Here is a 14,017-nt window from a genome sequence, read left to right on the forward strand (position 1 = left end):
AGAGTATATGGTTCAAGAGAAAATAATGGGGGGGAAAACATCAAAAAAATGTTTTTTATAATTTTTATTTAACCTTTATATACCTAGGCAAGTCAGTTAAGAACAAATTCTTATTTACAATGAATTAACAATAGCAAAATGACTCTGAAACTCTTCCAACTATTGACTTTTTTCACAACTGCCACAGTTTGGTGCCAAAACATTTACAACAAAGACATAATACTTCATGCTGAGTATAGCCCACGTAGATCTCCCCCACAGCACTTACCCGAGGGGGGCGCCAAACCCAGACAGGAAGATCACATCAGTGACTTTTTATTTTATTTTTATTATTTAACCTTTATTTAACTAGGCAAGTCAATTAAGAACAAATTCTTATTTACAATGACAGCCTAGGAACAGTGTGTGTCTTTTGACACTATATAAATGAGTCATCTCGTAGTGTTTGTCATCATACCCTGATGAAGACAGCTTGTCTGTCGAAACATTGGACAAAAATATTTTTGCAGATATGTCTATGTCCTGGGAAATGTTCTTGTTACTTACAACCTCATGCTAATCGCATTAGCCTACGTTAGCTCTACGTCCCGCAGGGGACCCACCGATCCTGAAAAAGTTTTAAATAGGGAAAAACAAATAACGAGAGGCGCGCTACCTTTTCCTAAATCCCTGAACATCACCTACGGATGGTCCCCTATGAAGCCAGTTCCAAAATAATGTGGTGAGTAGAACGGGCTAGCAGCCCCAAACAAAGAGAAAACAATGGTATGTTTCTAAATAAATTATATGAACCAGACTCTGGCGTTTGTGTTCTTATACTGTATAATATCAATAATGATTTTATAATAATAATAATGCCATTTTGGAAATGTCTGTACCAAAAAAATCTGTCCATTTGTGTGTGAAGCAATGGAGGGAAATGTCCCGACGTGGCAATGTCTCACAGGCACATCGTCACACTTGTTCAAATGATATTGAACCCAGTCTGCAGTACTGTATACTATGTGCATTACCTTGTACTCATTTCATCCACTATTAATGTCTTTCTTTGCTTACTAGCATCTAACAATATTCACCCTGGGTTGCGTGTTCAGTTCCAGAAACAAGGGAAGGATGTGGAGAAGGTCAAACAGAGGCTGGCTGAGATCGCCAATTACGTGGACAAGGTAAAACCTACACCTTCCCAATGCACAGGAGAGATCTATCATATGTTTCAATAGAAATACCTCTGCCAGTACATATTAATGTCATCCCAGGCTAATATCAGTCTCTCACAACTGCTTTTATTCCATCTAAAATGGTATCATATAGGATCCCAAGTCGACGTTTTGTCATGAATCTTGACCTGGAGTTAGAACTCAGTGATTTCCACTAGATGGGCCAGCTTCAAAGGCAAAATGTGCTATATAGTAAACATGCATGATTTTGGGGTCTTAATTTAAGGATAGGGTTATACACTAGGGTTAGCAGTGTGGTTAAGGTTCGTTTTAGGTTTAAAATCAGATTTTATACCTTTTGCTGTGTCAGCTAGTGACCACTCTGCAGATCTGCCTCCAGGGCAAGATTCCTGACAATAAATGCCAACCTGCCCCCAAGCCAGTCCCCAACCATTTATCCGTACTACCTTTTTATTTACATTTTTAAAAATCTATACGTATTGTTTATATGGGAGAGATCCTAAGATGGTAGTACAACTATGCATCCTTCTACTCACTGCCCCTCAGTTCTACAGGGTCCTGAACATCCGCGTGGCCCTGGTGGGCCTGGAGGTATGGAGCGACTCTGATAAGTGTCCTGTCACTCAGGACCCCTTCAACACCCTGCATGAGTTCCTAGACTGGAGGAAAGTCAAACTGCTGCCTACGAAATCACACGACAACGCTCAGCTCATCAGGTGGAGATCCTACAGTACACAATCTCATAAACAAATACCGGAAGCACACACTCAAAACGAAGTGACACAGGTACAGAAGTTATACAGCCCATACCGTTTCTGATTCGTATAGAAGCTTCAGGCGTTTGTGATTTGGGATACAAATAGACTATGATAGGATTCTTAGTATGTATTTAACCCCTGAAGTCACCTTCTTTACCTCTCCTCAACCCCCTTCCCCCCAGTGGGGTGTACTTCCAGGGTACCACCATTGGCATGGCTCCCATCATGAGCATGTGCACAGTGGAGCAGTCTGGAGGCATCGTTATGGTGAGTACAACCTCAACCTCACACTGTTCGTCCTCTATGACACTATCAGCATGAGCTCAGGTCAACACTATCCAGAGACGGCGTGTAAAAAAAGAAAGGTGTTCATTGTTTGGTGAGGGGGTCGGAGAAATGATGATTGTAAACACCAGGATATTCACATCCATGTACACACACACATAGACACACACACAAACACACACATACCATCCAAGGTCATTGGAAGCTTTTCCGTCATTTAACCACCCAGTCCCCAGTCTAGTTATAAATGTAGGGGGATGTGGGTTTGAGGTAAGTCATTGTACACGGAGCTTAAACAAGACACATTAACATTTTTATGAGGAGTGATAAATTATTTGTGCCAGGCCATATACTAAATGTCAAAATAGAATGCCCTTTACTCACTACCACGCACAGCCCACACAGTTAAGTTATGCAATGAGCAAAATGAACTGTGTTTCCGTCCCCACTGTATCACTTGATACCCATACTAAATCGTCAGGCAGTTCCCTTCTCAGAGTCAGCCCATGCCATGCAGCTTCAACAAAGAGGTGTATTTCCCATTAATAGATATGTTTTCCTTCTGGCCAGGGTTGGCTGGTTATTTCCAGATGTTTGTCCTTCTCATTACTCACACATGGCAAAGGCTTGGAGCAGGATTAAAGAACCATGTATTGAGTTATAGGGCCGAAGGACCAGATGAACCACTTTGTATTTCAACATATGTTATCAGCTCCAACCCCCTTTATTTGGTCCACATGTAGGTTGAATTTCACAGTTTGTACATCGCTGGGTTTTTAAAACAAATTTCGCCAGAAACTTCTATACGTCAACCACTGTGGGTTTGTCGTTAAATGTAAACGAATACAATCATCATGTTTTGGGAGATAAAATATCCCCTGCATGTCTTGAAACGATATCAGAAAGACCGTAAAACCCCTTCATGACCAAACTAACCCTGTTGTGTTCTCACCAATGTAGCTATCTTAGGGCTGCTTTGAAGGGTTGACTCTGACTTCACCTACGTCAATCCACTCTCTCTGATTCTTCAATTACAGTGCTTGTGAAGAGGCGCTCAGCCATGATGCGAGCAGTATATCCACACCACTTAGAAACATCCATGAGACCTCTCAAACATGACAGGGCTGGAAGGGAAGGAGTTCTCATCCTTCCACGAAAACCCCAGGAAACTGGTCCCACCATGCAGCTCTGTAATCAGGGCAGAAATAGCTTTGCTTTACATAGGGCCCTGACATATGACCCTCTGTAAAGGGAAAGCGCATGAGTTTATTATGGACATAATAGTAGTCCTACATTATGTACAGAGCAGTGGAAATCAGACTAGTTGTTAGGCTCTTTAGACTAGAGACCTACATACAGTAGGAACCTATGGATTAAGAAAATGTCTGATTCATAATCCTACTTGTTGTGTCGCATTGGATGACAGCATCCACGTAGGGGAAACATATGACTGAGACAAGTCTTTCTGTCTCCAGTATCCGCCAGTATATTCAGTGCTGTATGTGTGCGTGCATGTGTGTGTTTCAGTGTGTGTATACATAATTCATGGCTTAGTGGCTGTGGTTCACCTGGTGTACCTATCTAGGCCTGTGGAGTAGTAAAGACACACATCCACAGAGTGTGTCTGTGTGTGTAAAGCTCCATGGGCTGGGACCTTCATAATTTATACTGCTGTTGTGTTTGCTGCTGTGCACACTCAGCACTTAACTGTGCAGCAAGCTACAGCAGCCAGTCTTACCTTCACTTCTATTGTTCCCTTGCTTTCTTCTCTTATGCCTCTCCATGTCAATCAGTGTCTTTGCTGCACTTTTTTCAGTCTTTATTCCATTCTCTCTGCATGCATGCGTCTCTGCCTTTCTCTGTCTAGTAGCTTTCTGTTTGTCAAATTTTTACTAGGTTTTTCTCCATCACTTTTCCCCTCTCCCTATCTCTCTACACCCCCTCCCCTCCCTGTACCCTCTCTCCTTCTGAAGGACAGTTGGCTAGCTTATATGTGCACTAAAATGTCATAATGCACCAAGTTTTTATTGCTTCCCAGCATCTGTCCCCGCCGGCAGTAGTGTGTGATTAGGGTGGGTTGGGGTTGGTGAGGGAACAGCAGACAAACTGATCAGTTCCTATCCTCCATGAGCAGAATGTGTAATGAAATGTGGATCACTGGGCAGTTGGACCTAATGGAACCACTGTGAGTCAACCGAACTAAGACAGATATGTATTGAACTAAGGGATAATGGGCTCTAATGTACCTTGTAGCTGTTTACTCTATGCAACATCCATTATCTTCCAAACATCGATGGATATATCCACTTAACTCTATGAACTAATATATTGTGCTGCTGCTTAACTATCCATGCTAGACATTATACAATGCAATGCTATGTTGTGATGTTCTAATAAGGTGTTATCGCTTCAACTTTTTATCTCAGTTTCAAACCGAATGTGGATTTATGTTGTTTTTCCACTGTAGGATCATTCGGAAAATCCCCTGGGTGCAGCTGTGACTTTAGCACACGAGCTGGGGCACAACTTTGGCATGAACCACGACACCCCGGAGCGGGGGTGTGGCTGCAGGATGACAGTGGACCGTGGGGGCTGCATCATGACCCCCTCCACTGGGTGAGTGATGCCAATGGTCCAGTCCAACCATATTAATGGGTTATAAATACTGTGTTGTCTCAAGCAATTCTTTTTAAAACAGAGTCAAAGAGGATGGTGGGTCAGCTCTATCAATTCCAGTCATTTTAGGAAAATATAGCTTTCAGTTTATCTGTACTGGCTGGAATTGAAATGGAGGTTACATCAACCTTGGAATTTCAGATAGTCCCTTTTCTCTCATCAATGTGTAACAGTTTCACTTTGCCTCCCAAATCAGCCGTACACTTTTCGAGCATGCAAATTAAGTTCCCATTCATTCCTCAACTTTTCTGAATAAATTAGCAACGCGTTTTAACCTTCTGCTAATAGACCATTCAGACAAGATGAATGCCCTCACAGCTTGTACAGGGTTGATCGTTATCTCATGTAAACACTAGTTGCCTTTGTGTCATTGTTAATGTGTGGATGGCCATGCATCTTGTTGAGGGCTGGGAACAACCTCCCAGCCTGAAGACAGAGAGGCTGCTCACGGATTCTCACCCCGCTCCCAGCCTGGGATCTCATGATAACGCCTCGACTGATGGACCATGTGACTGTTTCTGAGTCAACAGCGGTCAGATAAGGTGTACCGTGTGCGTAATATGAGATTTCACCCTTGGTCTGATGACAATTAATTTTATCTGATGCTGAGTCTGGGCGTGTAGACGGATGGATGTGTTTGGGATGGATTCCACCTCCGTTTAAGAGAGGGAAAGAAGAGGAAAAGAGTAGATAGACAGATGGGTGCCCAAGCAGTGGAGTCTGTTATTGCCATCGGAATTGGAAATTTAGAAAATTCAGCTGCATCCTGAGCAGTACAGTACATCCGAGGGCGCCTGTTCAGAACTGAGCTGCTGAGGATCATGGGTAGAATCTGAGGGGTGGGCGGCTGTCGGACACAGCTGATTCACAGCCTGTTCAACGACAGTCCCTCTGGCTCTGGGCTCTCTGTGTTTTCACTGGCCCAGGCTCTCGCTGTTGTCATTGGAGTCAGGCCATGAAAAACACGGTAACACTATTCTCAATTATGTGCTCATAAAACAACATAGCAACACACTGGAAGGAAACCGCGCAGGGCTTGCAAGGGTATCCTTTGAAAATAAATGCCATCAGGTCTGTGAATAAGCGAAAGACCGTTATCCGCTTGTTGAAGTCAGCCAGAAAAAATGATGACCTTTTACCCAAAAATTTGCCGAAAAACTCTTCACGAGTTGGCAGTGAGCTCATTCTGTTATACTAATGCGACATTAATTGAGAAAAATATCTGTTAAGTCATGAAATGAATTCACCTTTAGAGTATTCAGGGTATCTTTTAGTGTCAAAGGCCCAATGCAGATGTTTTTATCTCAATATCAAATAATATCTGGGTATCAATTAAGAATCTTACTGTGATTGTTTTCAATTAAATTGGTTAAAAACAATGTATACTGTATATAGCTTCTTAGAAAATAGATATTTCTAAAGAAATACTTTTTCTAGGACTGTCTTGGAGTGGTCTGAGTGGGGAGGAGAAAACGGAAAACTAGCTGTTATTGGCGATGTCTTGGTGAAAAATTCCATCTCACCAAAACAGGCTGAAATTCCAGGCAGTCTCTTCAAACAGGTCTTACACTTAAAGGGCATTATCATAATTTTCACAGTATCATTCAAACCTCATAGTATGGATTTATAGACTGAGTATAGAAAACATTGAGTACACCTGCTCTTTCAATGACATAGCCTATCCAGGTGAAAGCTATGATCCCGTATTGATGCACCTGTTTAATCCTCTTCAATCAGTGTAGATGAAGGGGAGGAGACAGGTTAAAAACTTATTTGGGATCGGTGTCCCTTCCACGGGACGGTTGAGCTAATGTAGGCTAATGCGATTAGCATGAGGTTGTAAGTAACAAGAACATTTCCCAGGACATAGACAAATCTGATATTGGCAAAAAGCTTAAATTCTTGTTAATCTAACTGCACTGTCCAATTTACAGTAGCTATTACAGTGAAAGGAGACCATGCTATTGTTTGAGGAGAGTGCACAGTTTTGAACATGAAAAGTTATTAATAAACAAATTAGGCATATTTGGGCAGTCTTGATACAACATTTTGAACAGAAATGCAATGGTTTGTTGGATCAGTCTAAAACTTTGCACATACACTGCTGCCATCTAGTGGCTACAATCTAAATTGCAGCTAGGCTGGAATAATACATGATGGCCTTTCTCTTGCATTTCAAAGATGATGGTACAAAAAAATACAAAATAACGTTGTTTTTTCTTTCTTTGTATTATCTTTTACCAGATCTATTGTGTCATATTCTCCTACATTCCTTTCACATTTCTACAAACTTCAAAGTGTTTCCTTTCAAAGAGTACCAAGAATATGCATATCCTTGCTTCAGGGCGTTACAGGCAGTTAGATTTGGGTATGTCATTTTAGGTGAAATTGAAAAAAGGTGCGGATCCTTAAGAGAAGGATTTTTAATCCTTGAGACAATTGAGACATTGATTTTATATGTGTGTTATTCAGAGGGTGAATGGGCAAGACAAAAGATTTAAGTGCCTTTGAATGGGGTATGGTACTGTAGTAGGTTCCAGGCGCACCGGTTTTTGTCAAGAACTGCAATGCTGCTGGGTTTTTCACTCTCAACAGTTTCCTGTGTGTATCAAGAATGGTCCACCGCCCAAAGGACATCCAGCCAACTTGACACAACTGTGGGAAGCATTGGAGTCGACATGGGCCAGCATCCCTGTGGAATGCTTTCGACACCTTGTAGAGTCCATGCCACAACGAATTGAGGCTGTTCTGAGAGCAAAGGTGGGGTGCAACTCAATAGGAAGGTGTTCCTAATGTTTGGTTATACTCAGTGTATATAAAACACAGGAAATTACGTTTTTGACTGCATTGGGCCTTTAAGTTAATTTTAGGAGTTTGGTAGGTCACAAATATATTCAGTTGAAACGACGGTCACTAGACTCACCATCTTCCCAATGTAATGAGTGATGAGTGACCACCAAGTTAGCATAATCAAAACTGGTTATTCTTACACCCTGTTGTCAGGTATTGTATATTTGTTAACACAGTATGTGTGCTTTAATTGACACACTGTGTAAGGCAGTGCAGATAAGGAAATACTGTACTGCCATGTCTGTTTTTCTGAGGTGAAAACATTTCTACTCGAGAAACTCAGGGCTAAACCCCAGTTAAAATAGAACTCAGACAATGCCCTGTTTTCAACAGAATGAGGGATCAATGGGAACAATCCTACAATGTCCTCAGTTCACTTCAGCTGAACAAGACAAGACAAGAAATAAGGCATTGCAGTGCTGTGTGTTTATTGGTGTGTATGCTAAATATGTGCAAACACACTGTGTGTGTGTGTGTGTGTGTGTGTGTGTGTGTGTGTGTGTGTGTGTGTGTGTGTGTGTGTGTGTGTGTGTGTGTGTGTGTGTGTGTGTGTGTGTGTGTGTGTGTGTGTGTGTGTGTGTGTGTGTGCGTTCATTCGTTCATATATACACGTCAGCTGGATATGCAATACCTTATTTCAGCCAGTCAAACATATCCGCCTCCGGGCTGAATTTACAGTGTTGACAAAACCAGTCATTTCAGCAGTCCAATCTGAAACGCACTTCCTCCTCACAGTTTTCTGCCTTCATTACCATAGTGCACACTGTCTCTGTCCCTCAGTCCTGCTTCATCTTCAGAATGTGAGAAGCCGAGGAACAGGCAGGCAGCCAGTGACCCCTGTGTAGCTGCCTGGGTGTTGTGTCGGGACATTCTTTACTCAGACTTGCTAATGGAGTGGAGGACAGGCTGCATCTAAATGATGTGATTATCACTGACGCTGCCAACTATAATCAGGGGCTCAGATAGAGATCCACTGAGACAGGTTTTTGCTAGGCTAGACAAGCGCTAAGTGGCCAGTGGCCTTTTATTTACTGCATTTGATTTGTAATAGAAGAACAGAGGGAGCGATGGGAGGGAGAGAGAAAGAGATGGAGACAGAGAGATGTGGTGGGCTAGCTTAGTTGGGATATACAGTTACAGGATTGTGTTTGTATAGTGTACATAAAGAAGATCCCAAAGAAAGGTGGGCTCCTGATTTGAAGTATGACAGATCTTAGAGTGAGAGAGCCGAGAAAGCCACAGGGATGGTGAGGAATTTTCATGCTAGTGGATTGTGTCACTTGTGGCAGCACAGACAACCTCAAATAAGTTTTCTTTGGGTAGTCCCAGTTAGGGGGCTGTATCAGATCCACAGCACGGTGTATAACTGGGCTGCACACTCAAGATGAACCCCTGGAGAGGGGGAAATAACTACCAATGTCAAGGTAGGAAGGGATTGAGGGAACATTGACTAATTATGGGCTTGGTTGACTGAGTTGTGCGTCAGCATGCGTCCGTGTCTGTGTGTGTGTAACAGTTTACTTTTATGTTGCGGAGAGTCTCCTCACCCACCACCTCCATTGTCAACAGACACCCATGCCAGCGTCCTATCCTCCTTGGCATTTACTCCTCCACTGAACCCAGTGGCTCCTTGTTTGACTTGATTAGACTGACAACAGTCTTCTGGGCCCCCTGATGTAGGCTAGATTCAGAGAAACGCTACTGTTAGTCACCCGGGGTGGCAGCCCAAAATCTGCCTCAGCACAACGTTGCCATATCAGTGTGACTGATACCTCTGCATGTTGTGGCATGACCACGGAGGGTCCCAAATCCTCTATGTCAGAAGTCAACAGAGATTTACACGGCCTTGTTGTTGCAGGGGAGGAGACATTGAGCACTGGCGACCTGAAAATGACTGCAGTGCAGATTGTTGTCCTTGCCCTCTCTACTTTCAAAGCGTTCCAAGGAAAAATGTAAATCAGTTCTGTGTAATTCCTCAGACCGGCTGACGAAAGAGCACATCAGATCATATCCATTTCCTCCTTCCCTCTGTGTGTCTGCCTGGCATTGAACTCCTGTTAGTAATAACCCAGGCTGTCGGCATCTGAGCCTCCCGGGAGTACAAAAGGTGCTGTCTGTCATCATTGCTCTAAGTAAGATATGAACGCCCATTCATCTTATGAGCTATCAAGGCGTGATCAGAATATGAATGAGGTTCTGTGTCGTCTAAGGCTTTTATGAAGAACCTTATTTAGTTGTGAAATGACAACCCGTGTTGCCTTTCATACTGTCCGTCAATCAGGCCCTGCAGGATGACTAGGTTTGAGATACTCTACGACCATTATGTGGCGTCCGCCCCGACACCTCCTAGTCCTAATTAGATCTACATTGCTTGACTGCACGTGGAGAAAAGATGGGGGTTTTAAGCTAATATTATCCACTGAAACGTATAGTAATATCATTTCCTGGACGGTGTAGCCGGCACATGGCATCAGCTGGCAACAGTCACTGGGGTGTAGGGGGATCCAAATTCCACAACTGTATTAAAAGACTAGAGGGGACTAGAGAGCAGAGCCCACGCCTCTCCCCAGGCCTGGTGGACCTGCTCTGGGTCCTCAGCTGGGGAGGAGATGATGGACAGTCTCAGGCTGGTCGGAGCAGATTGCTTTGTCTGCTAGTGGAGTTAAGCTTTGTCGGCCTGTGTTTTTCCCCCACACAGATCATGGGGTTCCTCCACTCTGGTGTGTTATCAGCAGCAGGCATTCTATTTACGAGGGCCTGCTCAGTGGCTTGGTGTAGCCCTGCTCACCCTAGCTTTGGTCCCTCCTAAAGAGCAGGGGTAAACACATCTAGAACCATAGCAAGTGGATTAGGGCAGCAGACATGTTGACGTGGTGGTAGTCATCACTACTCCCAGGGAGTTGTTGTAAGTGAGAGTTCAGTGTGTTTTTCCTCAGTGGTACAATGTGTTTTCTGGCTGGTCCGCCTTACCTCTATGCCCCTAGCAGGCTAAAGAGTGAACTGATGACAGTGCAATGTCCATAGAGTTACAGCTGCCAAATCCCCCCTAGGCTGAGGCGAAGCATCACAGATCCCCTCACAAACCAGATGCCAAGTTTTAGCTACAACCCGACTCTGTGTAATGTCACGTTAAAGAAAGTGATTATGTCCAATGTCAAGGTTTATCTTCAAACCTTTTTTGGCCCGCGCAATGACAAGTTTACCAACCTGGTCCACCCAGTGCCAAGACTCTCAGTCCTTTTAGTCCTCTGACTTATTGAAGCAGTCATGTCTGATGTCAGCTTTTCCACAATCCCATGCCAACCGTCACCCTCCTGGCCATCTTGCTCGATCCACACCAGCCTCCTAGCTCGGTGCCAGACCTTATCCTCATCTGTTGCTTTTAAGAAGGCTTTTCAAAATGTCGCCTGTCCAAAGCCAACTCCCCATCTTCACCACTCACGACACCGCTCACTGTCAGATACCAAGCTTACCCCCCCCCAAAAAAATTGTGCCAGCCACCTGCCAATACCAGTCCTTTACACTGTATCATTAGCCAGCTTTACATACTGAAGGTAGGCCAGCCTAGAGTCAGACAGTATAGTTGTATTGTAGACCTATATGTCTCTGGCTCAGCCCACTTGCTGCCATTTATAGTACTGTAATTACAGATTTGTCACGTCCAGTGTTCTGTCCTTTGGCTTTAGTCTCTTACTGTCAGAGTTGTCAGGGTGATGGGAGGGAGGTTAGAGGAGGACAGGGGTTGATAATGAGGTGAAGCAGCAGGGTGTATCCGTCTCTCCTCCTGTGGTTGGTTGGTTGGTTGGTTGGTACATACAGTACACACTCTGGCATCACAGAAACCCCCAGGGAGGACAGCTGTTACAAACAGACATTTCTCTACATGTAGGATGTTTTTATTTCCGATTTTCTTACTTTCTTATGTAGACATACACAGACTGGTTAAAAGTCAAATGAGAATGTCAATGTACTGTATGTGCCACAAGCTTGGCTGCAGCTGAAGGTCTGATCAGGTCTGATCATTATGTTTAAAATATGCTTCACCGCGTGGTATAAGTAGAATATTATGTTGTTGTTGAAGACACACAGACACGCACTAAGAGGCATGTGTAATTTCCCTATAGCCCTCCGCTTCAGAAGTCGGTTTCTTCAAACGGCCCAGATTACCCAAGATCCTCTGTGATTGAAGACTTAGGTCTGCCTGAGTGGCGGATACATATTTATGAACTAAGGGGCTTGCAGACCAAGCTGTGTCGCTTTGTTGTATTGCTTGTTTGTTTGTTTGTTTGTTTGTCTTTGTGCTTATGAAACTCTGTCGAATCAGAGCACAACCGATGTCGGTAGACCGTTAAATATGTGCCAAGGCCTTATGAATGAATAAGCATGGTTGGTAAATGTAATCTGTTACTAGTTACCTGTCTAAAATTATAATCAGTAATGTAACTTTTGGATTACCCAAACTCACTTTTGGTTTACTTAGAAGAAGACAAAAATGATCCAGCAAAAGCATTTGATGTGTCATCATAGCGGTCTCTGACTTGTGGTCAGACTCGCTCAGGTGGAAGAAACTTTAATTAGCACATTTTTTATATGCTGAATTTAATGTCATTCAGAAAACAGAAAGGTGTCATTGTGTATCCTTTCTGAATTTAAAAGTAATCTAAGAAGTAATCATCTAGTTTTTCTAAAGTATCTGTAATCAGATAAAAAAATGTTTTAGCTGGTAACATTGCTGATTACAATTAGTTTTCTGTAATCAGATTACTCCCCAACCCTGTTACTAAGTCAGTAGAGCCTTTAAAGCTCTGTCTGGGTTTGTTCGTTTCTGGCACGTATACATTTACTTATGAATTCACTTAACCTAAATTTACTTTTAAAGCAAATTTGAACCGGGAATTACATACATATGGGAATGAATCAGATCATTCTTGAACGTAATATCCTGTTGGACTGTTTTATGGAAACTCTGACCTTGAATGCCAGGAACATTCTATATTGGTTGTGCCCATATCAAAGGATTGTGCACACAACTGGTGGAATGTAACAGTGTATCTCCATAGCAACACTCAACAAGTTGCCATTATATTTGCCCCTCAGGTATCCATTTCCTACTGTGTTCAGCACCTGCAGTAAGAAGGACCTGGCAGCCAGTCTGGAGAAGGGAGTGGGGATGTGTCTGTACAACATGCCTGAGGTCAAGGTGCTCTACGGGGGACAGAAATGTGGCAACGGATATGTGGAGGAGGGAGAGGAGTGTGACTGTGGAGAGCTGGAGGTACAGTAACATTCAACCACACAGAACACAGAGGAACATTTTTCATATCATATTGTACAACTTAAATACTAACGTATTGGACCACCAGCCACTATCCAGACTAAAGAACAAAAAGAAATACAAAAAAACATGAACACTCACACAGAATAGCAACAAATGACACACAGTAACTACAAGACGGCAGGGGCGGCAGGTAGCCTAGTGGTTAGAGCGTTAGAGCGTTGGACTAGTAACCGAAAGATTGCTAGATCGAATCCCCGAGCTGACAAAGTAAACATCTGTTGTTCTTACCCTGAGCAAGGCAGTTTACCCCCTGTTCCTAGACCGTCATTGAAAATAAGAATTTTGTTCTTAACTGACTTGCCTAGTTAAAAATATATAAATAGCAAAGCACAACAACTCACACAAAGCCCCACAAGAAAGCACAAGCATATGAAAAGGTTTGTGTAGTGTGCTGCGTCGGAAATAACGTCACTCTGAAAACTGGATTGATTTGTGGGTATTCATTTGCCACCTGCAGAGAGTTGACAAAAACAGTTTGCAGTGTCAGCTCTTGCGCACCTGTCAGGGTACAGCAAACCATTAAGTACATGGAAACAATACACCATCATACCCCACAGGCTGCGTGGCTAACCTAGCTAGCGAGTTACAGTAAATAAAACTTTTGAAAACGCTCTCATGCATGGTAAGTATAATTACAGGGGTAAGAAAAAGTATGGTAACCCTTTGGAATTACTTGGATTTCTGCTTAGATTGGTCATACAATTTGATCAGATCTTCATCTAAGTCACAACAATAGACAAACACAGTCTGCTTAAACTAATAACACACAAGCAATTATATGTTTTCATGTCTTTATTGAACACATCGTGTAAACATTCACATTGCAGGGTCAGAAAAGTATGTGAACCCTTGGATTTAATAACTGGTTGACCCTCTTTTGGAAGCAATAACCTCAACCAAACATTTTCTGTAGTTGCGGATCAGACCTGTAC

General features: G+C 43.0%; 1 protein-coding gene across 1 annotated transcript in view; it reads left to right on the forward strand.

The window, feature by feature from the left end:
* LOC120045895 (disintegrin and metalloproteinase domain-containing protein 12-like) overlaps positions 1-14,017 on the forward strand; it is a 73,035-nt gene that overhangs the window by 42,269 nt on the left and 16,749 nt on the right. The window contains exons 6-10 of the mRNA XM_038990824.1: positions 1,095-1,166; positions 1,725-1,894; positions 2,119-2,203; positions 4,689-4,837; positions 12,845-13,022. Of these exons, the coding sequence (XP_038846752.1) occupies positions 1,095-1,166; positions 1,725-1,894; positions 2,119-2,203; positions 4,689-4,837; positions 12,845-13,022 (654 nt within the window). The remainder of the gene's footprint in view (positions 1-1,094; positions 1,167-1,724; positions 1,895-2,118; positions 2,204-4,688; positions 4,838-12,844; positions 13,023-14,017) is intronic.

Source organism: Salvelinus namaycush, chromosome 4 (genome assembly GCF_016432855.1).
Source record: "Salvelinus namaycush isolate Seneca chromosome 4, SaNama_1.0, whole genome shotgun sequence".
Lineage (NCBI taxonomy): Eukaryota > Metazoa > Chordata > Actinopteri > Salmoniformes > Salmonidae > Salvelinus > Salvelinus namaycush.